The 23,588-nt window shown below is 54.1% G+C and overlaps 7 protein-coding genes and 1 non-coding gene across 8 annotated transcripts; 5 read left to right on the plus strand and 3 right to left on the minus strand.

Moving 5' to 3' along the window:
- Positions 1–2,250: 2,250 nt before the first annotated feature.
- GGS23DRAFT_303887 (aldo-keto reductase family 1 member E1) lies at positions 2,251–3,994 on the plus strand. The gene is made up of 5 exons (XM_051512740.1): positions 2,251–2,542; positions 2,706–3,146; positions 3,290–3,510; positions 3,587–3,733; positions 3,790–3,994. Exons 1-5 carry the CDS (start codon positions 2,504–2,506, stop codon positions 3,809–3,811), a joined length of 870 nt encoding a protein of 289 aa, XP_051375771.1. The 5' UTR covers positions 2,251–2,503; the 3' UTR covers positions 3,812–3,994.
- An 847-nt stretch (positions 3,995–4,841) lies between these two features.
- On the minus strand, positions 4,842–8,256 carry GGS23DRAFT_603183 (calcium-transporting ATPase type 2C member 1; the record flags this gene model as incomplete). The annotated part of the gene is made up of 3 exons (XM_051519441.1): positions 4,842–5,377; positions 5,439–7,959; positions 8,080–8,256. The coding sequence occupies 3 exons, from the start codon at positions 8,254–8,256 to the stop codon at positions 4,842–4,844; spliced, it is 3,234 nt and encodes a 1,077-aa protein (XP_051375772.1).
- A 2,516-nt stretch (positions 8,257–10,772) lies between these two features.
- On the plus strand, positions 10,773–13,080 carry GGS23DRAFT_304062 (Rec8 like protein-domain-containing protein). The gene is made up of 2 exons (XM_051512741.1): positions 10,773–11,166; positions 11,223–13,080. The coding sequence occupies exons 1-2, from the start codon at positions 10,903–10,905 to the stop codon at positions 12,879–12,881; spliced, it is 1,923 nt and encodes a 640-aa protein (XP_051375773.1). The 5' UTR covers positions 10,773–10,902; the 3' UTR covers positions 12,882–13,080.
- A 709-nt stretch (positions 13,081–13,789) lies between these two features.
- On the plus strand, positions 13,790–13,861 carry GGS23DRAFT_t18. The gene has a single exon. It is a non-coding gene; the product is annotated as a tRNA-Gln (tRNA).
- Positions 13,862–14,836: 975 nt separating this feature from the next.
- On the plus strand, positions 14,837–16,760 carry GGS23DRAFT_304087 (RNA polymerase II transcription factor SIII subunit A-domain-containing protein). The gene is made up of 2 exons (XM_051512742.1): positions 14,837–14,994; positions 15,230–16,760. Exons 1-2 carry the CDS (start codon positions 14,940–14,942, stop codon positions 16,405–16,407), a joined length of 1,233 nt encoding a protein of 410 aa, XP_051375774.1. The 5' UTR covers positions 14,837–14,939; the 3' UTR covers positions 16,408–16,760.
- A 1,106-nt stretch (positions 16,761–17,866) lies between these two features.
- Positions 17,867–18,561, minus strand: GGS23DRAFT_593797 (uncharacterized protein; the record flags this gene model as incomplete). The annotated part of the gene is made up of 4 exons (XM_051518074.1): positions 17,867–17,957; positions 18,142–18,224; positions 18,383–18,437; positions 18,551–18,561. The coding sequence occupies 4 exons, from the start codon at positions 18,559–18,561 to the stop codon at positions 17,867–17,869; spliced, it is 240 nt and encodes a 79-aa protein (XP_051375775.1).
- A 329-nt stretch (positions 18,562–18,890) lies between these two features.
- Positions 18,891–20,558, minus strand: GGS23DRAFT_553386 (band 7 family-domain-containing protein). Its single transcript, XM_051515468.1, has 3 exons — positions 20,188–20,558; positions 19,767–20,122; positions 18,891–19,698 (listed from the first exon to the last, which is right to left on the minus strand). Exons 1-3 carry the CDS (start codon positions 20,423–20,425, stop codon positions 19,366–19,368), a joined length of 927 nt encoding a protein of 308 aa, XP_051375776.1. The 5' UTR covers positions 20,426–20,558; the 3' UTR covers positions 18,891–19,365.
- Positions 20,559–21,379: 821 nt separating this feature from the next.
- On the plus strand, positions 21,380–22,426 carry GGS23DRAFT_593799 (uncharacterized protein; the record flags this gene model as incomplete). The annotated part of the gene is made up of 3 exons (XM_051518075.1): positions 21,380–21,431; positions 21,509–21,634; positions 21,708–22,426. 3 exons carry the CDS (start codon positions 21,380–21,382, stop codon positions 22,424–22,426), a joined length of 897 nt encoding a protein of 298 aa, XP_051375777.1.
- Positions 22,427–23,588: the final 1,162 nt, after the last annotated feature.

Consider the following 23,588-nt stretch of genomic DNA (forward strand, 5'->3'; position numbering starts at 1 on the left):
AGACTGGAGAAGGGCTCGCCAGCGGCTGTTGTGGTCTCGGTCGATGGGCAGGGAGAGACGGCGATGCGAAAATGCTCAGAGGCATATGTATGCGAGGAAAGAAGGTCGGGTTGGGTGGAGACGACGGCAGGATTTTGTCGACGCGGTTCTGGTTCTGCTAGACTGTAAAGGGTGGCTTCGTCTGATTCGCACGGGTTGCTTCGCTCGCTCACGCACACATATACGCACGCACTCCTCGCTTTCTCGTCTGGGTTTTGAGTCGGGACGGAGTCGGTCGAGGAAGGCCAGGAAGACGGTTGCGAGCTCTCTTCTCCTTCTCTCCGTCGACGAATTAGATAGTTAGCAATCCGAGGTCGGCGGGCGACGGGCGCAAAATGGTAAGAGAACGATGCACGCAACGTCGGGAGGCAGAGAGGCAAAAAAGGGCAGAGGCAGAGGGAACGGAGAATGACGAGAGACGCGACGACGGCTCGGGGAAAAAAGTCACAGGTACAAAGAAACGGCAGGAAGTGGAACAAACGGGGCGTGACTGGCAATGGAGGAATAAAACCCGTCGAGGCAAGGCCAGACCAGGCCAAGTTACCAGGCAAAAAGGCGGGTACGGATGACGGACAGTTGGGACGGGCGGGCACCGGCTGGTCAGAGATTTCACTTACCTAGATACCTAGGAGGTACCTACTATAGACCTTAAGGTACGCACTAAAAAAAAAACCGACAGAGCTCGCATTTGGTCTCAATGCATGTGAGGGCTAGCCGAAAGGGGCCAGGCAAGTTTTCATCGTCGAGCCGCATGTAGCTAGACCGGCACCTTTTTCGAGCGATTCAGTGCTTCCAGTTTGTCCATAACTTAGCCGGGCTAAGAGCCTGTTTTCTGTGTGGCACCAAGCAGAACTGTGTATGTAGGTACCTCATATTGTACCTGTTTATTGTTTTGCTCATAGGCAGGTACCCACCTAGAGGTACCTACTATATATTCTAGGCTGTAGGTACCGAGATATCTACGGTAGCGTCCTGCCTATTCGGTACCTCCTACCTACCTCCTCGCAAGGCTACCCGTGTTTGAAAGAGGTAAGGCACCGAAGGTAGGAGGTAGGTACCTGTCAGGAGGGAAGAAACTTTACTAGGTACCGACGTAGGTACATGTCCCCAGCCCGGGCAGGCCAGCCACATTGGCCTGCCTACCTAGGTACCCAATAGGTACCTACATACGTGAGCCACCAGCAATGATGGAATTGGTGCCAACCCAAACCCATCATCCATCCTGTCATCGAGATTCGTCCCCATCCCACCCATCCGCTTCTCTATATATATAGGCCGGTCTGTCTACATGTGTCTGGTCGTGTCTGCATCTATTGGATCGCATTAGGTACCCGCGCTCGACGATAGGTTACAACAGGTACCTACCTACCTCCAAATGCCACCCACAACCTACCTATAGCTACCCACGTGTAGGCAGGTATCTATAAACCGCTGCCGAGTCAGTTTTCGAGCAGTCAATCATAGATGTAGGATACCTGGCGGTCGGCCCTTCATGCTGCTGTTCGTATCCAGAAGGGCTGCGACTGTAGCAGTGGCCTAGTTAACCAACAAGCTTGGTTGTTTCGTGGCCTATGGAGGTTTCCCCATGGCCAGTGGCCGCTATCGAGGCTCGAGTTCTTACCATTACCACCTCGCTTACGGCGCAGACCAGAGTTGCGAGGGCATTCCGGCGAGGCGAGACAATGAGATCTCCCCATAGACTGGGCCTACTCACCCTATCGCCTAGGTATCTTCCGTGCAATAGGTATCTGGCCGAATCCGCGGCTAACGTGTATAGTTGCTTTTACGCAAACCGACGTGGGCGGGCGGATTCCTCAAGGATGCCTTCAATTAGCCTCCAAACTCTTCGGAAGGGTGGAGGACTTACCGAAGATCGTATTTGGGGGTTGGGCCCCTGACGACTTTATATCTATAGTTAGCACTTATGCCGACCCCTCATAGCAGGTAGTGTTAACCAGTACCAGGTAGGTAGGTAAGAGGCGCCTCGTGTTGGCTCGTTATTTAGACTTACACCTATGAATAGGACGTACCTAGGGTATCTCGCCTTCGTAGAAGATATGACGTCGACTTTGATGACATACCTGCCTACCAGGTAGGTAGGTAGTCATGGGGAAGCGGTATTAAGCAACGCCAGCAGCGCCTACTTGTAGGTATATGGTAGGGGACAGGCACCCAGGCACCCTCGGGCACCTCGCCGGCGCTGTCCGAATTGACACAGTTGGAGGCCACCCAAGGCGAGAGCTAGGTACCTAATGTGCCTAACCTAGGTACCTACCTCCGCCCCCTTAGGTACCTACAGGCAGTTGTCCCATCCCAGCCCACAGTGCCTATATTCGTGATCCCCTCAAACCACCCGCACCTACCGGGTTTCGAGACCGGAATATCCGCCTACGCCTTATGTAGGGCCTGGATCGTTGCTGGCCCGCCAGTCCCTCTTCGCCGAAACCCGCCAGGTTAAGACACCATGTCGTCAGGCAACTTCTCGCTGGCCAGTAAAGTAAAGGTGAGCGCACCGCGACAGGTCATAGGCACATAGGTATTCGCACGCAGCGTCTCTGAGAAAAGAGCATAGCGAGTGCTGCACCACCTAGCCCATCCATTCATCCCCTCGTCGTAACTCTGTGGCGTCTCACTCAGCTGACCTCACTTCCCGCGGCGTCGCCCAGTTGCCGAACGGCAAGCTCATGCCGCAGATCCAACTCGGGCTGTATATGATGGCCCCCCGAGCAACCACGACCGCCGTGACGTGGGCCCTGGCCGCCGGCTATCGGGGCTTTGATAACGCCCAGGCGTACCTCAAGGAGAAGAGGGTCGGCCGGGCCATCCGGGACTTCATATCCACCCCCCTGTATAATACCCAGGGCCTCGTGCGCGAGGACGTCTTCTACACCTCCAAGCTCGCCAGCAACAACACCTCGTACCAAGTCGTGCGCCGCTCCATCAAGCGGTCCGTCGACACCTGCGGCCTCGGCTACATCGACCTATTCTTGCTTCACAGCCCCTACGGCGGCCGCGATGCGCGGCTTACGAGCTGGCGCGCCGTCGAGGATGCCATCGACGACGGCGAGGTTAGGTCTGGCGGTGTAAGCAATTACGGGGTCCGTCATGTAAGTTCCCGTGGTTACCGTCCGATTTTCCTTCCTCGTATTGTCGTTATTTAGCGGAGACGGAGGGGAGAAAGAGTGCGTAAGCAAGTTGGATAGAATCGTATACTCGCACCTGTGACCCGTGACTAATTTAGTCCGAGCAGATCGAGGAGTTGATGGCGTCAAACCCGAGGATCCTACCGGCTGTCAACCAGATCGAAGTCCACCCTTTCAACACCCAGACGGCCATCCGCGCTACGTGCGCCAAATACGGAATCGTCGTCCAGGCCTATGCTCCTCTAGCGCGGGCCCTGCGAATGAAGCATCCGACTATCGTAGAGCTATCCAAGAGGTACTCCTGCACGCCTGCGCAACTCCTGGTCCGGTAGGTTGGTCCCTAGCTCAGTATTGTCCGCGGGAACTCGTTCTTTAGGCATGCCATACTGATCACCATAACCCAGATGGTCACTCCAGCATGGACTCGTCCCGTTGCCAAAGAGTGTGAAGCGCAAACGTCTACTTGAGAACGCCAAAATAGGCGGATTTGAGATTTCCGACACGGATATGAGGAAGATGGATATGCTTGACGAAAAACTAGTCACCGATTGGTAGGTGATGTCGATTTCACGTTCTTTCGGTATTCTGCGCTGACACTGGGCTCAAGGGACCCTACCGACACTCCGTGAACTGGATAGCAAACAAATCCCCCGACGATATAGAACTCTACACAATGGGCCAAACGCAGCTTGGCTTGATCTCCGTGACGGGGCAGATATCATTGTTTGCCGGCTATGGATCGCCCCCATAGCTGTGTTTATTCCTTCTTGCAGTTCGTACATGTATAGAAAATAGGATGACCCTCGGGGATGTGTCTCTGGTATAGGGATGCCTAGTGACGCTATCCACCGGTAGCCGAATTATCGAAGTTCGTAGAACACAGCAATATCCATCCAGACTGCGGACCTGCTTTGTATTGAAGTACTCAATGAGCCTTTCTACTTGCCGGTAAGATCTCATCGTAGTTTCGGTAATATTCAGATAGATGGAAAGATTCATATTGAAGTGAGGGGTGCCTGGCGGGTTCTCGTAATATTAATAGGCTGCGATATCGAAACCTCGGGGGGCGCGTGAATAGGACTAGGAAATGCAAGAAGAAGAAGAAGAAGACAAGAGGTATCGCGAGAGAGAGAAAGAAAGAAATACAAGCCGACAGCCTGTTTACCTGCGTATGGGTGATTTGGGGGACGTATGGCACTACGACGAAAGAACGGAAAAGGAGGAGGAAAAATAGGGAGACGAGGATGCGTATTACAAAATTCAATATCAATGTTCTGGTGCTGCGTATACACACCCTCAACTACGTGAGCTAGCGGATAATCTACGCATCGCACACGCTGCCCAACCAAGCTCGGGATATCACCGATGTCCATTCGCTGCCACCGCTCGAACGCCTTGCTCATGTTCATGTTCCATGTTCGTATTCATTACGAGTAGATCTACGGGGTTTATCTCGGTAGTGCAGTTCCAGACCGGGGGGGAGGGGTCATATACAGGAGTTCATAGTACGAGTCGTAGTCGTCTCTCTCGTTATCCTCTTTGCCGTTTTTTTTTTTCCTTTGAAAAAAAAAAAAAAAAAAAAAAAAAGTCAACACAAAAACTACACTCTTAACAACGCTCTAGGTTTTTCTCTTATCGTGTTTCGCTCACCCCCCCGCTCTAGACGGCTTGACTGTACCCGTTCAACCGCCTGCGCCCGTATTTATACCATTTCCTGACTTCGTCGGCCCAGAATACCGAGCTCGCCAGCACGAACAGCCTCACGAGGTCGAGGAAGCTTAGCGCCTCCGTCTGGAAGATCTCCTGCAGCCACGGGAAGTAGACGACGAGCAGCTGGCCTGCAAAGCTCAGCGACACCGCCCAGTTGAATAGCTTATTGGAGAACAGGCCCACCTCGCCCCTGAATATGGACTTGCTCTCGGACCGGCACGTCAGCGCGTTGAACATGTCGAAAAGCACGAAGCAGGTGAAGGTCATTGTCGTATCGCGCCGGGTGACTTCGCTGTCTCGTAGCATCTCGCGGCTATACACGGCCATGGTACCTATCATGATAATTGCGGCAGACGTCAGGACGCGTGAGAGGAGAGTTTTCGTAAGAACTGGTTCATGTCGAGAACGCGGCGGGCGCGACATGACATCTGGATCTACTTTTTCGACGCCCAGAGACTGGGCTGGCGGACCATCCATAATAATGTCTTTGGTCTAGTCAGTCGCGGGCTCGCTGATGGGACGGAGGGAAGATTGGGGCCAACTCACTAATCCAGAGAATCTGCATGGCGTTCAGGGGAGTTTTGAGCCCCATGCAGGTGCAGACGAGGACCAGAGCCAGACTGGCTACGCTGGTACTGAGCTGGAATGTGATGAAGTTCTGAATATTGTTGAAGATGCCCTTGCCTTCTTCGATAGCGTGAAGTATGGTTGAGAAATCGTCATCTGTGAGAATCATGTCCGAAGCCTCCTTGGCCACATCGGTCCCATGCAAACCCATAGATATACCGATATCAGCCTTCTTCAGCGCCGGGGCATCGTTTACCCCGTCCCCAGTCATGGCAACGATGTCGCCTCTCGATTGAAGCGCTCGGACGATTTTCATCTTGTGGTCTGGGTTTGTACGCGCGAATATTGTCGTGTTCTGCATCGCCGCCGCGAGGTCGTCCTCTGTCATGGCGTCGAGTTCGTCCCCCGTGAGCACCGGTTTAACGGCGACCTGGTTCGAAGAGTGCTCGCGAGGTGTGGCAATCTGCATGCCAAGCTGTCTTCCGATAGCCAACGCCGTAGTTGCGGAATCGCCAGTGATCATGATGACCTTGACGCCGCCGCGCATTAATTTTCGGATGGACCGAGACACCCCTGGTCGCGGAGGGTCACTCATCCCTACCAGTCCCGCAAAGGTTAAACCCTTGTAGGATTCTTCGCTACTGGATATCCCTGGGCTCTGGCTTTCGTCTCGGCCAAGAGGTGTAGGGCTTCGAGCGGAGTTATAGGCGGGCTTGCTCCGCGGGGGTTTGGCCGCTGGGCCGCTCGCGAATGCCAAGACCCGCAGCCCCTTTTCAGCCATCCTTTCGGCTGCTTGCAATGCCTCTCGGCGCCGAAGGGAGTCTAAAACGATCTCGCGACCATCGGCGGTGAGGTATGCACTACAAGCGTCTAGGACTTTGTCTATAGCGCCCTTCATATAAGCGTATTCGTTATCGCTATTCCCGGGATGGGTCCCGATCACCACTCCCATCCACTTCCTTTCAGAGCTGAAAGGTGTTTCGGCTGTGCGGGGGCCAATCGAGTCTCTCACATCATGCTCCTTAAATCTGTCGAGCAGGTCGAGCATCGCGACGTCGGTCGGCTGTCCAACCCAACGCGTGTACGGCGCGAATTCTCTGCCCTGGGATCCTAGCAATGCCGGTCTCGCTCCATGTGCAAGTCGTGCATTGTTTGCTATGTTGCCGATACGCAGGAGTCGGAGTGCCGCGGCATCGGGGGACTTTTCCGTCGCCTCGTCGTCCGAATCAACATCGATCGGCTCTTCTGAGCCAAAATACCACATCTTAGCTGTTGTCATGTGGTTCATGGTTAGCGTCCCTGTTTTGTCAGAGCAGACCACATTGACCGAGCCCAGCGTCTCGACGCTCGGCATTTTCCGGACAATGGAATTGTGCTTTGCCATGCGATGGACGCCCAAGGCCAGGGTCACCGTCACTATAATCGGTAGCCCTTCGGGTATCGCGGCAACGGCTAGAGAGATGGATATCGTAAAGATTTCGAGGATTTTCTTGCCTTGGAGTAGTCCAGCCAGAGATATCAAGGCGATAATTCCGAACGATATTTGGCTGAGCTGCTTCCCTAGTTGGTCCATGCTCTGCTGAAGAGGGGATCGAGGACTTTCGGTTCCCGACACGCTGGTAGCGATGGTCCCGAAGTGAGTGTTACCGCCGGTTGCGAAGACGATGCCTTGCCCATGGCCAGACTTGACCAGCGTCCCCATGTACGCAATATTATTTACCCTTTGACCTCGCGCAGTTTCTTTCGGTTCTGCGTTATATGAAGGCGGTAGGAGAACTGACGGGCTAGGTTGGCGCGGCGTAGTTGGGTCAAGCATGGAGTTGTAGAGGCTGCGTTGTCGCGCCTCGGCTGTCATTCTTAGCGCCTCGTTCTCCCCTGTGAGATTCGACGCATCAATAGTTAGATCGGTAGCTTTCGTGATACGGATATCGGCTGGGATGCGGTCTCCCGTTGTAAACAGAACTAGGTCCCCAGGCACAAGCTGAGTCGCCATGACTTTAGACGAAGTAGCTTCTAGCAAATCCTCACCCGGCGTCTCCGACCCGGACCCTGGCACCGTCTCTTCTAGGTCACCAACAGCCGGAGGCCACGCCGAGGGTTTAGCACCGGAAACCGGCCGCGTAGACTGGGCCCGGACGAGATGAGCGTGGTTGGGAACTAGATGATTAAGGGCCTCGATCGATTTCTCCGAACGGTACTCTTGCACGAACCCGACGGCGACGACGATCGTCACAGCCATGGTGATACTAACAGCGTCATCCATATTGCCAACAAAAATGGAGAGAAAGGCGGAGACCAAAAGTAGAATGATAAGCGGCTCTCGGAATTGTAGTATAAATCGCAACCATAACGGATCGGGCGGGTCGTGGGGGATCTCATTCGGGCCAAAGTCGCGTAGGCGGGAGAGGGCTTCGGTGGGAGAAAGGCCGAGTGTTAACGTGGTCTGGAGTTGAGTCGCTGTCTCGGCCGGGGTTAGGAAGGAGTACCCGTCGGCTACGGACTATGATGGTGGTTCAAGTTAGACGCCGAATCGAGTTTGACGAGACAGCAAAGACCGAGCGAGACCCGAGAGGACTGCTCTCGAACTGCGGCTCAGGGACGTTCTGAGGACAGTGCTTACCCGTGATTGAGCAGATGTGGTCCGGGCATGCCCCGGTTTCCTCGAGCTGGACCGTGAGCGTTGGGGAGACTCGTCCCCATCCCGATCGTATTCTCGATCGATTCCATTGATGCTGGGGACTGCCAATGGAAGCAGAGACTCGCCGTTGGTCTCGCGATCGCGCCACGGCCATGGCATTTTCGAAGGGAACTAACGGTCGAACCGCGGTAGCGCCGTGCTGCATGAGGGAGGAGACGGACGGCCAGAGGAACGGGTGGTTACTGTTGGAGAGAGAGCAAGATGCATCGAGGGGCGAGGACATTACGAGGCAACGGGAGAATACATGTCGAGGTGGTGGTATAGGCGATATGGATACGTTTGGTATGGATAGTAGGGTGTGTTTGGGATAAGGAGTGACGTGTTGGTTTAGTTTGAGAAATCTAGAATACAATCCTGGCGACCTTTTTTTTTATTAGTCCAATGCGCTTCTTAAAAGACGTGGAACATTGGTCCCTTTGGGATAGTGTCCCTTTCGGGAGTTACATACAGGCACGTACCCAATCCGAGGCTGTGTGAGTAGGATGTAGGTACTGGGTACCTATACACTGCATACACCTGCAACGGAGCTTGCTGGCCACTCATTCTCTGGAAGAGGTACCGGATGACTTCTAAACCGCAACTTCGAATACTACAACACCCATTACTGTGATCTGTTAATACCATTAGATTTAGGTACCTGTGAGTAAGGTAGGCATCTGCGTCAGGGAATGCCGCCATATGCATAATATTGCACCGAGGCGCCTTAGGTGCCTAAGGCAAGTCTCAGGTGCGTAAGATATCTACCTCCTTATATGCATGTCGGGGATAGCATATGGATGCTGACAGATATAACACGTTGAGCGACTGCATCAGCGCCTCCTCATAGAATACCTAGGTAGGTATTGATGGATTGGATCGCTGTTATATCCTATAGGTCAGGTATGTGTACCTATGTATGTACAACAGCTACCCCGGAATGGACTTGACGCTAAGGCAAGATCATCCATGTGCATGTACGAGGTAAGGCATTGGATACCACCCAATGAATTGCGTCCCGGGGAGCCTGGTCCCAAAGTATTCACATACAGGTCCCGAGGGAGAGGCCCAGCTGGTGCTGTTGCGGCTGCAGCTATAACCTCACATACCTCTTTTTCTTTTAGCGTTGCCAGTCATTGTTGCCATGGGCGGTAAGTGGGTCGAAAGGGCCAGCATTCCGCTCTATCTCTAGGGCAACTTGTTGGAAAGATAACAACATATCGTACTTATACTTGGTCCTATCTTGAGAATTATAGCATGGGTGAGGGCCTACCTAGTATTGTCTAGCATAGGTACCTCCTAGCTATAGGGCGTCTTTCAATCCTTAGCGCCGGCCGGTATTGAGATCGTGAGGCGTGATCGGGATATCACACTTCTCCATTGAACGAAAAAGGGTACGTCCGTCTCTTGGCTTGTATCTGACATCCTGGGGTGATGAAGAGACCAAGGCGCCTTAGCACTATATAGGTACCCACCCAGTGTAAGGCTCAGCCACGGCATGGATGCTTTGCCTGCGACCATTAAGTTATACTAATATCAAAGCACTTAGCTGCACTTTTGCTATAAGCATTAGGCTACGGATGTACGCGGGTACAGCGTCGGACCCAGATAGCCACAGGCACCTTATACACACATTAGGAGAGCAGGCAGCACAAGCAGCGAAGGGATGGGCACTGAATGTACTTATTGTATATAATCTGAAATTGAAATAGGAATACCTATACGAAAGGCACCCGGCGTATACGTGTAAACACTTGCCTTTTACTGCCCGTAAGGTGAAATAAGTTGGTTGGGATTTATACTCTCGTAGCATTCGTTACCACCAATAGAAACTTTAGAAGGTAGAGGTAGGTGGAGGTACCTTAGCTACAGGATAACGTTGGACGTATGTATTGCGGCGTTCAATTGTATCTGCAACACACACACACAGGCAACACATTACGCTCCCCTATTGGTGCTTATACCGCTTAAGTGGTTTGCCGGCCGACTTTTCTGTCGACTCCTGGCAACCCGCAGGCAGGCTGGTACTTCCTAGGTATATTTGTATATTCATAGTAGGCCAAAGCCACAGCGAAGCGTAAGGGGTAGCCAATCAGGCGTCGACTCCTGCTCCTTGCCCCACAGCGAACCCCCGATAGGCACTGCCAGCCACTTGGATTTCCAGCAGAAAGCAGGGAAATGACCGAGGTTTTTTTTTCTTTTCTTCTTCCTCTCCTTCTCGGACGCCTCCCTCAGAAGTCATTCGCTTCCAGTCAGCGAAACAGCCCAGTCTCGCAACACTTTTCCGGACGCAATCCCCCCCCCCCAAAGGTCCCTCCCCCCCTCCACCGCATAACTTCCACCATCTTCATTCAAACCATTCGCTCTTCTTCCCGCCCCTGCGAACCTCTCCCTTCCCTCACCCTCCTCATCTATATACTCATTATCGTCCTCGACTCCCGCCATCCATCCCAGCGCGCCAAAGCGAGATTGCGCCTGTGCGCTAATTGAGCCGTGCCGTGCGTGCATTGCTGGTTTCCAGTCCGTTGCGAACGTTGTTGTACGCGATCTGCGCCCAAAACAACGCGTTCCTATTTTCTTGTTTACACCAGCCTCAACCTCCCGCCCCTCGACCCTACCCCCCTCGCATACGGGACTTGCCCCCAACGCGTCGTCGCATCTCGCAGGGCTCGTGCTATTGCTTTAATGTCGCCGTAATTGAGCTCTCGCATAGCACCACCTTGCTGCCTTCACCGATAGCTCTTCTGTCTCCCTTTCGTCGCGACAGCGATGTTCTACTCCGAGACCTTGCTGCAGAAGACGGGGCCTCTGGCCCGAGTCTGGCTGTCGGCGAATCTCGAGCGCAAGCTTTCCAAAACCCATATTTTACAGTCCAATCTCCCCGACAGCGTCGATGCCATCATCACCCCGAATCAGGCGCCCATGGCGCTCCGGCTCAGCGGACAGCTTCTACTAGGTGTCGTCAGAATCTACAGCCGGAAAGCCCGTTATCTTCTCGACGACTGTAACGAGGCTTTGCTCAAGATCAAGATGGTTTGTCGCCGCCGGTCGCGTGCCGTCTCCTCTACGTAGGCTAACTGTCACCATAGGCTTTTCGCTCGACAGGAAACAATGATATCCCAGAGAATCTTAACATGCCAAATCGGGAGGCCTTGATGCTTCCCGATCAGATTACCCCCGCCGATAACCTCAACATCTTACCACCTCCAGATGCCAACTGGCTGCTCGGTCAGATGGAGGACATCAGTGCCACTCCGAATAGCTCAACTACTCGGGGCAGAGGCCGACCCAGCAACCGCGATATCAACTTGCAAGAGGATTTCAACAACAGCCAATTTTTGCATGACGATAACATGGACGAGGATGAGGTGGCACTTGCTCCCATGGACGACTTGGAGCTGGATTTGGATTTCGGTATGGATATCGATGAGCGTCCGAAGATGGACAAGAGCATCGAGATGGGTCGAGACGCACCTGCTGCTCGGTCTATCGAGGACGATATATTTAGTGAGCTCGACATCGCGCCGCGGGCGAAAGGTGCCGAACGCGAACCGTCGCTTAACCTTGACCTCGGCGACGACGGTGTCAGGATCGCCGATGGTGATGGCGACATTCCGATGGACGACGATTTCCATTTTGACATTGGCGAGCAATCAGTCGTACCCGAGATGGGCGGTGTCCCCGCTATCGATCGTGCTCGTATCTCGGAGTCACCGCTGTCCGACATTGATGAGAATTTAGCACGTGACGTCGAGGAATGGACGCGCCTAAATAATACCAGCATCTACGAACCCGGACACGAGCCCGAGGAACTCGAGCCCCTACCTCAGAAGAAGTCGAAGAAGCGTAAAGTCTTCGGGTTAGACCCTGCTACTCAGCTGACGAGCTCACACATCAAGGAGCAACAGCAGAACCACGAAAATATCTTGAAGGTGCCCAGCTTCGTCTCGCGAGACCCGTACTTTTTGGCTCTCATCGAGTTGAGAAGTACTGGCAGTTTCGCCAACAGTATTATGGGCGATGGCCGTAGTAAGGCTTGGGCGCCGGAGCTGAGAGGACTGCTCTCTCTCGATAGCGTAAGACCTGTTAATGATCTGAAGCGGAAGAGGGATAGCGGGGTCGCCGACCTCGGTAGTGATGAAGAGCAAGGAGTGTCTAAATCTCCCCGTTTAGACATTGGCGAAGATGATGAAGGCCTAGTTGTGCCTGACGGAGGCTTTGGTGATCGCAGCGTCGCTCCCGACGGCACCATACTCGAGATTCCCGCAGATGACACGGGTGTCCAACATGATGACGACGACCACCACGCTCGTGAAGGGAGCCCGAACCCGGAATTCGACGAGACCACTGCCCCACTAGTGCACCCGGCCGACAGCGGCCCCGTTTCACTGGGTACGAAGCACGCTGTCCACGTGCTCAGAGATTTATTTGGCTCCGAAGCCGCTACTAATGAAGAGAAGCGGAAAAAGTCTGTGGTTTTCCAAGAACTTCTTCCCGAGGGGAGAACATCGAAAGCAGATGCGACTAAGATGTTCTTTGAGTGCTTGGTACTTGCGACTAAGGATGCCATCAAGGTTGAGCAAAAGGAGGCATCCCTTGGGGGCCCTATCCGAGTCAGGGGGAAACGCGGTCTCTGGGGGGCTTGGGCAGAAGCTGGCGGAGAAACGAACGATCAGGACGAGGAGCAAGCAACCCAGCCCGAGCCCGCCATTGCGACATCCTCTCGAGCCGTGGCAGCGGCGGCATAAACAGTTGTCGGAGAAATAAAAGAAAAAAGGGGAGAAAAGAACAAAAAAAGAGCACTAGGGGTTGCAATCGTGAGACCAGGCCATAGTTCATGTACAAACTTCTCTGCACTTGTTGGGATATGCCCGTTGATTCTCATACGGTCTGGTGGCGTCACGGCGTACAGGGGTTTACCAGGAGGCAGGGAGATACCAATAGTAGCGGGTACTACCGGCCTGTCAAAATCACGATGAGGATACGTTTGGCCTGATATCGGTTGGCTGCATTCATGTTATTGTTTAGCTCTAGATGGCTGCTAGGACATGCAGCCTGACAGGCGGCGCGACTTGATGTGTGGAGTAATACACCATGGGGGAGAGGGAGCCTGTCGACAAGAATCCATGCCATTACGACCTTAGAGATGATCCTCATGTGTGGTACAATTTGGAATATTCGCGGGAATAGATGGGTTTCGTGTTCGGCGTATCCCCATTCCGGATTCCGCGCGGTATATCTCGAGGTTCCCGACAACCTAATTACCTATGTAGCTTACCTGTGCGTTCTACAAGAGAGGAAGTCATTTCGGCGTACTACCAGGCGTACCGTGTTCATTCCGTTACTGCTACCCTCGTCGACTTGCAACAAGTATCAACAGCTAGTTAAGACCAACGACTTAACCAGCCGACGAGGTGGTGTTACGGTTGTGGCCTGAGAAGATGGAATCACTGTGGGAATTGATGTTAAACCAACCTCCTGCAGGTACTGCGATATCGCGAATATCGCTCTTGGGTCAGCACCATTGGCAAATGTAACGACATACTCGGGGAGCCTGGATATTGTTGAGGGTGCAGTCTTGCTTAAGAAATGGTGGCCTGAAAACACTTTAAGTACGCATTGGAAACTTGCGCAATCATACACGAATCAATTCATCGGTTGGCTAGTGTAATGGTTATCACAGCGGATTCTGATTCCGCTAATCTGGGTTCGATTCCCAGGCCGACCTCGTTTGGAACTTGCTTTTTAAATTTCGCGTTCTGTTTTAATTTGGGGGTTGCATTAGCTCGTTTTTGTTAATGGGTAGAACTGTGAGAATAAGCTAACCTCGATATTGCCCTTCTGCTTAAGTTTCCTGAACGGTCCAAAGCTCACAGGATGGGCAGGTGTCTCATTGGTATGTATATACTCTTACACCATTGGCGGCAAGTTGCACATTTGCTGTGTAATGTCAGGTTAGTTGGTGATGGCCGTCGGCGTTGCAGGTTGCCTTGGTAGTATGGTAGTATTCTGTTCCGCCTATAAATATGCAACAATAAGAGTGGGCTATGCGCTTAATGTGGAGGACTTCCTGATCGAGCCGTACTGGACATCTGTGGCGCGAGTAGCAAGTAAAAATAGGAGAGGCAGGCCAGATCTGCAAGGCTACCAAATAAAACCTGGTATCGCAGATCCCGACCCACGTGTCAGCCTCAGCTCCGACTTCCTCTCTGCAACCTCCTTTGAGCGTTTTGCACAGGTGTAGGAACAATGTACTGGCCTTCAAAAAGAGCTCCTTACTTAGTCCTAGAGCATCATGTCACAAAGCCGCATTCTATAGGCTACCGCCCCTCCATATGCCCGGCCGTTATTCTTAGAGTGTCATCCCATCTCGACGCTCTCGATTCACCTGGCTGAGCAAGGCAGGCTACGACAATACCGATACTACAGTTGTGACGACGACGACGTCGACGCTAGCAGCAACAATACCAGCATCGATGACAACGGGTACCGAATTGCAGTAGGCCCCCAGAGATCTCCAAACCAGATAATCCCCGCCGTCGGCTCCTCCAGGTTTCTCTTCTGCCCCGACCTGTCCCCTAGATCGCCGAAGGGCTGCATCGTTCACAGCAACACCAACGCCTACAACAGTAGCCGTCAAGCATCGAGGGGTTGGGTCTCTTCAGGTTCCATCCCAGGGTGTGGTTACGGGAGGCTTTGAAGGTTATCTGTTGAGGCAAAACTCGAGCCTGCAACGTCCCAACTACTGGCCAATAATCAACAGCCCCCATACTCACCCCCTATTGTTATGCTATCTCTAAGCCACGATGGTTAAAACCTTGGTCGACCTGTGTACCGCGGTGTGCGTCAGAAATGTTCGAGGTACGTGTGTTACAAACCAGACAAAAAGAAAGCAAGAAATAAAGCAGAGTTAGAGCATGGGCATGATAATTCAACTCCCCCCCAATGTTCGGATTCACTAACAGAGGCCTCCTCTCTTAACTACCTTAATGTTCCCACCTACCCCATTTCGCCCATCTGCAATCTATCCATCTACAACCTCAACTCGCCTATGACCCGATCCCTTCGCTCGTCACTGACATAATGTTACCCAAAGATATCAACGACATAGGCGGCGCCCCGTACTCCCTACTCCGCCCGATCCTCCTTAAAATCGACAATGCGGCACAGTTGCGCGAGCTGGAGGAGAGGTCGCCACATCTCCGGGAAGATGACGCAGAGTGCTGGCACCGTCTCATCAAGCGCGACTTCCCCATCGAATCCGAGAGACGCAAGTTCCAAGCCCCGGACCCTGCATCATGGCACGAGGTCTACGACAGATATGAGAAGCTAGTTGCCGATAGTAGGCGAGAGGCTGCAGAGAAGCTCCAGAACAGCTTCAAGAATATCGAGAAGGAAAAAGCGCAGAACGTCAGCTCTGTTGTCAATTTCAACCCCAGGCAGTTGCGTGCCCCCAAAGACGGGAGAGGATTCGGTCGCGGAGGGCCTGCACGAGACGCTCCCAGCGGCGTACTCCGCTTCACCGGCGGGTCGCGAACCAAGACCAATACCGCCCAGAACATCTTGAAGAAGGCCAGACGAGAGGCGATGGAGATTAGCCGCCGAAACCATCTTTCGACGCCGACCGGCAAATTGCCCGTCAGGCCAGGACAGATCACGCATGCTCCGTTAGGCATGGTGGAGGAATATAGAATTAAGGCCCTGCCTGCGGTGAAGAAGATCCACGCGCCCCAGCCGCGCCGCGGGGGTCAGTCCGACTATACGCAGAAAGAGCAAGAAGCGAAACTGCTCCGTATCAAGAACGGGACGGCGCCGCAAGGACCGAGCCTGGATTTCACACCTGCCCAGACCACCACCTCCCCGCCGGCGCCCGCCCAGAACCAGAGCCTCTCACGCCCATCAGCCTCGGCTACGTCGCCCAAGTCAAGCATCGCTATCATGAAGCGAGCGAGGTCTTATAAAACTGCAGATATTCAAGTCGTCCCCGTCGAGAAGGCCGCTCAGAATACATCTCTTAAACCAACAGCATCTTCTCCATCTAAGCATGCCACATCTCCAGGACCATGGAACCGACCGAAGGAATCCTCGTCACCTGGCTTTCCGACTCGAACCTTGGCTCCCAGTACAAGCGCTGAGTTTGAACCGGGTTCCAACGCCGGCCCCGGCGCGCCTTCCGAGTCCAGTCCCGAGCCTAAACAAACTACTGGGCGAAAGAGAAGGGAGCCGGTCAACATCTTCGTGAAGCCTAAACAAAAGGTTCGACGCCTCTCGTGAGGAATATCCTCGTGCAAACTTGGCTAGCCGGGTTGCGTTGCGGTCACGACGCAAGAACACCGAGCAACAGAAACAGAAACCCACGAGGCTCTACCACCCCTCCCATATGTATTTTCTCAACACCAGAACCACTATCACGCCGCAACCGAGGAAGTGTAATGTAGTCGTACGACCCTGGTTTACTACTACCACAATTATCGGACACCTCCTGTGCTCATGCGTTTACGAGGATACAGAACACTGAGGTCTTGATTCGTATAGTGCTTGGCTACGTTTTTTTTTTTTTTCGCAATTCGTTTCTATTTGCTTTCCACCCCCCCTCCATCTATCCTCTTCCCGTCCACCTCTCTCCCTGCTGTAGTCTTAGACGGACGGACAGAGACGGGTGCGGACGATGGGCGGACGGGGTGGCCATGTTCGCGATGGCGGTGGGCGAATCGATGTTCGCTTTGCTGAGGAAAGAGATGGGTAATTTGGGAGATTCGTCGACTATTTTTGGCTTTACGAAGGGCAATATCTTTTTTAAGGGGGAAATATCGGCGCAAAGGACGGACGGACGGACGGACGGACGCGGTATATATTATGTTTTACGGACTCGTTGGGTTTAAGCTGGTCTGGCTTTCGAGGCTCGGGCTCGCGGACCGGCGCAAACCCACCCGCGTTGTCTGCCTACCGCGGCTAAGTTGCGTATACATGGGGTTCCTGTATGGTAGGGTTTCTGATCTCGCAGATAGGTCCATTGCGATGTCAACTACCAAGTCCCATCACCGATCGTTTTCGCTCTAGAGGGTGCGTGCTACATACCACGACAGCTCACGGCAGTCGTGGGTGCCTGCGTTATACGATGACTTCACTTGAGCAGATCGGCGGGGCATACTTATACGTTTCACCTAGAAGGGCATGGGCGTGGAAAGACCACGCCCTTCGCACCAGTGCTAGGGATGCACGCGTCATCGTCCCGTGGGCGGCGTCACCATTGCCTACGTACGCTATCTGTCTATGCTTTCCCAGTCCTTCCTCCCCCTTTCTCCCCTCTGCTCCCTCCTCTCTATCTCTCCACTTCTCTTCCGCGGTGTGAGATGATACCAACTGCCATTCTAGAAAGAACAAAAAAAAGAGGGGGGGGGGGGGGGGGGAGGAGAAGAGGAGAGGAGGAAACGGATGGCGGGATCGTATGCGAAATAGCTCGGTCCGAATCCAGCAGCACCGGTGCCTTTGCTGCCTCATGCTATCCATCAACGCCGCCGTACTATGCTTTCGCGAATTGAGATGTCGTGCGTGTTCGCCGTACCTATCCCGTCGTTCCCTGGGTATTCCGGGTGGGTGCGTTGGGCCGTTCGTGGAGGAGGCTCTCTCAGCCCAGGTCTATCGCCGGAGGCTGCCATCGTGAGACGTGATCGGGGTACGTGGCTCGGAGTTGGAGAGGCCGGAGTTAGGGGTATTTAGGTGTGCGCGATTCCTACCACCCGCCGCCGCCGCGCAGGGTGAGAACCAAGTGGAGGGTCGCATCCGGTACTATTCCCGCATCCGCCATCGTCACTTGGTCATGCCTAGATATTTCGCACAGGTGAGTCACGTTTGGTATCGTCTTTGGGAGGGCAACAGAGGAGGAGGGGCGTATGTAGATATGGTTCGTGTAAAGGATTTGGTAGACGAGGGGCGGCAGGGTAGGTGAGATCCGCCTGGGGTGTAATGGAGAAGCGAGGTGAGGGAAAAGATCCGGTTGAGACGAACAATTGCTTCCCACCATAGATCAGTCGTTGTTGGTCGGGAGTGATGCCTTCCTTCTCTTCGACCTTCTTCTTGACGTCCTCGATCTAGACCAACGCAGGCGTCAGCATCCAATCCGACCGCGTGACTATCCCGCCTGAGCATGACGAGCAGCACGGCGCGATATAGCCTTCGGCCGGCCATAACCGCCATAGGCGACGGAACGACACTGAGTGAGGATGAGAGTGAGATGTCGGACACGTACCTTGGACGTGGGCTCAACGTCGAGGGAAATCAACTTCCCCGTGAGGGTTCTCACTCTGCTCCGCATGTCAGCGCGTGATCCTGCTGCCCCCTGCGCGAGCATTCGGGATGGCGAGGGCCCGCGACGGCGCGGCGGAGGGGCAGGCGGTGACCGACGGTAACTACGTACTTGATCATCATCTTGCCGGCTGACTCTGGTGACGGTGCTGTCAGTTACGGGGAGGCTTGATGGCGGCTCGCGTGTAAAGAGAGAAGATGATATGGTGATGTATGTTGGCCAGTTCGCCAGGAAAAGAATATGCCCGGTTTATATGGGAGTGGACGTGAATGGGAGCTGGCTGATTACCGAGACAACTTGAGGTATGCGCATTAAGTACCGTACCTGTTAGTCACTTAGGCAGGTATCTAAGGTACCTATTAGGTGGTTAGGTACTTCCTAGTAGGTACGCACTTTAGTAGGGTAGGTGCCTATTGTTACCTGAAAGCTAGTGCCTGGAAGGCGGTTCGCTTCTCTCTGTGGATTAGGTATAGTGGGGTAAGTGCAAGAGCACCATCTAGGCGATCTTGCCTTACCTAAGGCGGGGCTCGAGGACCCCGCTACAGACCTACCTACCTAGGTACCTACCTTAGGAGGTACCTAAGGCAGGTACCTTGGGCACCTCCCCCGCCAACCGAGGTCCTGGCAACAAACACTTGGGCGACGGATCCAAGCGGTTGCGTCTGTTTCCCTACAACTGCTGCCCTATACTGGACTTGCTTGCGTACGCCCTCCTGCTCCAGAAGGACCAAACTCCGGAGACAGCCACGGGGTGTCGAGATAGAGGCTTCTTTCTTATCCACGCTTACCAGGCGCATCCTGCACCTGCTACCCAGACCAAGCACGCGATACCATCAGCATGGGAATAAGTATTTTACATTCATTACCGTCCTACTCGTTGGTACAGCGTACAGTGGAGATTTGGGGTTCCTCTCAACTCCTCGCGCTTATGAATTGCTGCTGCTGCTGCTATCATCCGAGAAAACATTCAGGCCCAGGCCCTCGGCCTCGAGCAGCAGTCGGTTCCTACCGCCTGCTTCCTGCAGCTGCGTGGCGATGACTCTCGCGTTCTCGATCTTCTTCAGCTCGACGTAGGCCTTGTTCTTCTTTATCGCGTCTCCGATGAGTTCCGCCGATCGCGCTTCACCCTGCGCCTTGACCACCATGGCTTGCTTCTCCTGCCTTGCCTTGTCAACGATGAAGGCGGCTCTTTGCGCCTCCTGCTGCGCTACCTGCTTCGCCTCCACCGCGGCGGTAAACTCGGGAGAGAAAGCGAGGTGCTGGCGGTCGAGTGTTAGTAGATTACGCATACTATCAACACAGCAGCTTGTCAGGATTCCCGGCGTACCGTGAGGGAGACATCGTCTAGCAAGATGTTGAATCGCGCAGCGCGCCTCGATAGGTTGTCGCGGACCAATCTGGCGACGTTTTCTCGCTGGGTTATCAGCTGGCTCGCGTTGAACTGAGCTACCACGCTCTTGAGAACCTCGTTCACGATCGAAGGCAATACCCGCTCATCGTAATCCTGCCCTAGCGTCCGGTAAATCTGGGGAAGCGCGCTGATTTCGGGCCGGGATAGCACGCGGCAGGTGATGTTGACCATCTGTAAGTCCTTGGTGCCGGTAAGAGAGGAGACGTTCCGCGGCTTCGCTCGCACATCGTAGGTGATCGGGGTTTCGAACCAAGGGATCATGAAATGAGTTCCTGCGCGTGGGTAAGTGAGCATAGCGACACCTTTGAAAAATACAACCTGGGCGAGTCGGACGGACCTTCGGTATAGATCTCCTTGCTCACACCGTTAATCCTCCGGTACTTTATAGCCCTGTGACCGCCGTCGACGTTGAACAGCGAGTTCTGCAGGATGAAAAGCCCACTACCGAACAGGGCGATGGCGGCGACACCAGTAATAGCGCCGGGAGGCGGACGACCGCCGGGAAACCCGCCTCGGTTCTGGCGCATCATTGCCCGCATCCTCTGCACATATTCGTCCACCGGCGACCGCGACATCTTGACCAGATTGAGAGGAAGCTGGCGGCGGCGTGTCCCGCGATGTTCAGGTTGCGAAAAGTAAGGTGCCTAGGCCGGATGAGAGAAGAGCCTCTGCATGGCAGCAAATGAAAATCGAGTTTTTCCAATTGGGACGGGGTGTCAGCAGTACCTTTAACTCGATGTGCGACGACAATGTGCCTTATGTAAGCGGGGTTTTGTTATCGACGGGTGAATCGGGTTTGATACCGGGTACCTCAGTACCTGGACAGGTTTGACAGGTAGGTGCCTCTTTAGCGTACCTACCTACCTACTACCTGGTAAGGTCGGACAGCGCTGGACTAACCTCAGGTACCTTCTCAGTGATGGGTGGCGTTCAAATGCCAGTAGGCTGCGGCTTACCTAGGTAGGTAGGTAGCTCTGGACAATTGCCTACTATACACCTGGGCTTACACTGGGTTAGGAGGTACCTCCTATTACATAGGTACCTACCTAGCAAGTACCTCTACCTAGGGTAGCCGTGTGCCTGTCGCAAAAGTCAACAACCAGATCTAGAAATCCGTTGAAAATAGCTTTCTCCCACTTAACCTACTTACTCTCTCCCACAACTCGACACGGCAGAACAAAGCGGTTCCTAACATGATGTGAGATTGCTCGCAGGAATTCATCCGGTCAATTGTTAGATCATTGCTTAGCGACGCATCTAGCTTCTGGTCTTGCCCTGCCCCCGTCGCGTCCTTCCTTTCTAGCGTTCTCGTGCCCCAGTAAGAACAGCTTCTCGCTGGCTATCGGTGGCTGCATCACAGAGGTCGTCGCTACCCCCGGGCTGGTTGCTTCACCTCGCTACTCCCCTCGCCGGCTTGCGTAGCTCCTTCCCTTGACGCTCCCGGCCCTCAGAAGCTTGCTAGCATCAAACAGATCCACTCTCTGGGCCTGTGGTTGCTACTTACTTACTCCTCCTCCAAGTCGACTACAATGTCGACAAAACCCCCTTCTCGTGTTGTTTTTGTCGGCAACATTCCCTATGGTAACCACCCGCATTTTTCCCTCCCCTTGGTTATCTAGGCACCCTTCTAACTAACCGCCGCCGCCGCTACTGTATAGGTCTGTCCGAAGAGCAGATCAGCGATATTTTCAGTACGGCTGGAAAGGTTATCAACTTTCGGCTAGTCTACGACCGTGAAACCGGTCGTCCGAAAGGCTTCGGCTTCGCAGAATATCCCGACGCCGGTGAGGCTCTCTTGCTGTCTCTCCACTGCTCGCCTACCTCCGACTTTTTGTACTTACCAATTTCTCACTCTAGACTCCGCGGCGTCAGCGGTCCGAAACCTAAACGATTACGAGATCATGGGTCGCAAACTACGAGTCGATTATAGTACTGAGGGTCGTGTCGACGGCGATGATTCTGGCAACAACAATAGCAATAATGCTTCGGCATACAACAGCCAGCCGCAGAACGGAACGTCGCACACCACCTCCCTGCCCGCACCCGCAGGATCGCTCCCTCCCCTCCCGCCGGGAAAAGAGCTGCCCCCGGGGGTCAGCGCCATCGATGCCATCTCGCGAACCCTAAACACCCTGCCTCCGAGCCAGCTCCTCGATATTCTCTCGCAGATGAAGTCGCTCGCAACGAACGATGCCTCTCGCGCGACAGAGCTTCTATCGCAGGCCCCGCAGCTGTCGTACGCCATCTTCCAGGCGCTGCTCCTGATGGGCCTCGTCTCTCCCGACGCGATCCATTCCGTCGTCGACAATCCTGCGGCCCCTCCGCCGGTGGTGCAGGCCGCGACCAACTACGCGGGGGCCACCACCGTTACGCCGCCAGTCGCCGCCCCGTACGCGCCTCCGTCTACTTCGGCCCCTCCCGCCACGACGGCCGCTACCCCGGCCGCGCAGCAAGATCCGGACTCTCTGATGCAGGCGGTTATGAACTTGCCGCAGGAGACCATCGACCAGCTGCCCGAGGCTGAGCGCCACCAGATCATGGCCCTGAAGGCGAGCTTCCTAAGCCAGCGGCGTTGATCATGTTGGGAGGCGTAGCAAGCTATGATGCATATACTGTCGGTGTGGCAGGATTAGAGAATAAGGCTGAATTTTCATGCACCCCGGTTTACTATGTAATTACTCCATACCCCGGCAGTTGGTGGGAAAACGGCGTTTCGGGTCGGTCATGTGCGGATATAGGTCTAGTGGTATTTGCAAGTACACGGGTATCCTGGCGCCGTCCCGGGTGATCAAGGACCGCTCGTTTCCTTCCTGAAACCCTGCAGCGACGACGCGGTTAATGGGTGCCGGCGAAAAGCGACCCGGATTTCGGTGTCGAGGAGGGCGACTAGGAGTCGGTTATGAATACGTCGTTCTTATGACTCGTGCGTGCGTGCGTGCCATAAGTCTCTAAGCTTTCGTATCGGAAACGTCTGCCGTATTTATGCGATCGGCATTGGTCATTGGGTCCTCGGGGCAACTTGGGGTAGGGAGCCTTTTGCAACGTCGTACCCAGGACATAATTTCTAATCTATCCTCAGAACCCTTTCATTGATCGAAGAGAGCATATGTGGGCTCCTAAAGGCGTTATAAGCTTTCTCCTCCTGAGGTGTAGGGGATCCCGAGGTGTCAGCTGCTACGTCTTGGAATCCACCTAAGTGAAAACCCCGGAGGAGGTTAACCGGCTGGGTTCCGATCTAGGTACCTCCTGACTACGCACCTGCAATGTATGGATGTATGTGCAATCCAGCCACACAAGTGGTGATGAGGTGGTGGGGCTCCACCGGGAAAGACTGCCGTGTATGTACCTATGCATATAGAGGGGTGTGAGAACGAGCGACCCAATCCAAACCCTAACCCAAACGTGCAGCGGTTCCCCGAAATGAAGAGCTCTAGTTTTTACTGCCGCCAATACGCGGACGTAGACGGGACATTAACGTGGATATATGTGTGTTCATGTGGGTGTTCGTATCCGGGCCCATCCAGTCGCACCCCTTCGGGGGCGCATAATTGCATATGGCGGTCCTGCTGGTACTTTTGAGTTACGTAGGTACCAGGTAGAGTATGTCTCCCCAAGCAAGGTACAGGTACCTACCTTAGGTATGCAAGCTCACTAAATCCATCTAGCACTATTAGAGTAGGCGCACATCGATCTACGTTTCTACGTGACCCCCCGCCAGGGCTCCCTCCTTCTCCAGCA

The sequence above is a fragment of the Durotheca rogersii genome (genome assembly GCF_024521655.1).
Source record: "Durotheca rogersii strain YMJ 92031201 chromosome Unknown GGS23scaffold_3, whole genome shotgun sequence".
NCBI classification, from domain to species: Eukaryota; Fungi; Ascomycota; class Sordariomycetes; order Xylariales; family Xylariaceae; genus Durotheca; species Durotheca rogersii.

What these genes read in the sequence shown, in the direction of transcription:
- GGS23DRAFT_304087 (XM_051512742.1), top strand. Translation starts at nt 14,940, where the DNA reads ATGGTTAAAACCTTGGTCGACCTGTGTACCGCGGTGTGCGTCAGAAAT. An exon ending in GTGCGTCAGAAATGTTCGAG is followed by an intron (nt 14,995 to 15,229) that starts GTACGTGTGTTA and finishes TGTTACCCAAAG; the next exon opens with ATATCAACGACATAGGCGGC.
- GGS23DRAFT_304062 (XM_051512741.1), top strand. Translation starts at nt 10,903, where the DNA reads ATGTTCTACTCCGAGACCTTGCTGCAGAAGACGGGGCCTCTGGCCCGA. An exon ending in CTTTGCTCAAGATCAAGATG is followed by an intron (nt 11,167 to 11,222) that starts GTTTGTCGCCGC and finishes CTGTCACCATAG; the next exon opens with GCTTTTCGCTCGACAGGAAA.
- GGS23DRAFT_553386 (XM_051515468.1), bottom strand. Translation starts at nt 20,425, where the DNA reads ATGTCGCGGTCGCCGGTGGACGAATATGTGCAGAGGATGCGGGCAATG. An exon ending in CAAGGAGATCTATACCGAAG is followed by an intron (nt 20,123 to 20,187) that starts GTCCGTCCGACT and finishes ACCCACGCGCAG; the next exon opens with GAACTCATTTCATGATCCCT. An exon ending in TAGACGATGTCTCCCTCACG is followed by an intron (nt 19,699 to 19,766) that starts GTACGCCGGGAA and finishes CTCGACCGCCAG; the next exon opens with CACCTCGCTTTCTCTCCCGA.
- GGS23DRAFT_303887 (XM_051512740.1), top strand. Translation starts at nt 2,504, where the DNA reads ATGTCGTCAGGCAACTTCTCGCTGGCCAGTAAAGTAAAG. An exon ending in CGCTGGCCAGTAAAGTAAAG is followed by an intron (nt 2,543 to 2,705) that starts GTGAGCGCACCG and finishes GGCGTCGCCCAG; the next exon opens with TTGCCGAACGGCAAGCTCAT. An exon ending in GAAAAACTAGTCACCGATTG is followed by an intron (nt 3,734 to 3,789) that starts GTAGGTGATGTC and finishes ACTGGGCTCAAG; the next exon opens with GGACCCTACCGACACTCCGT.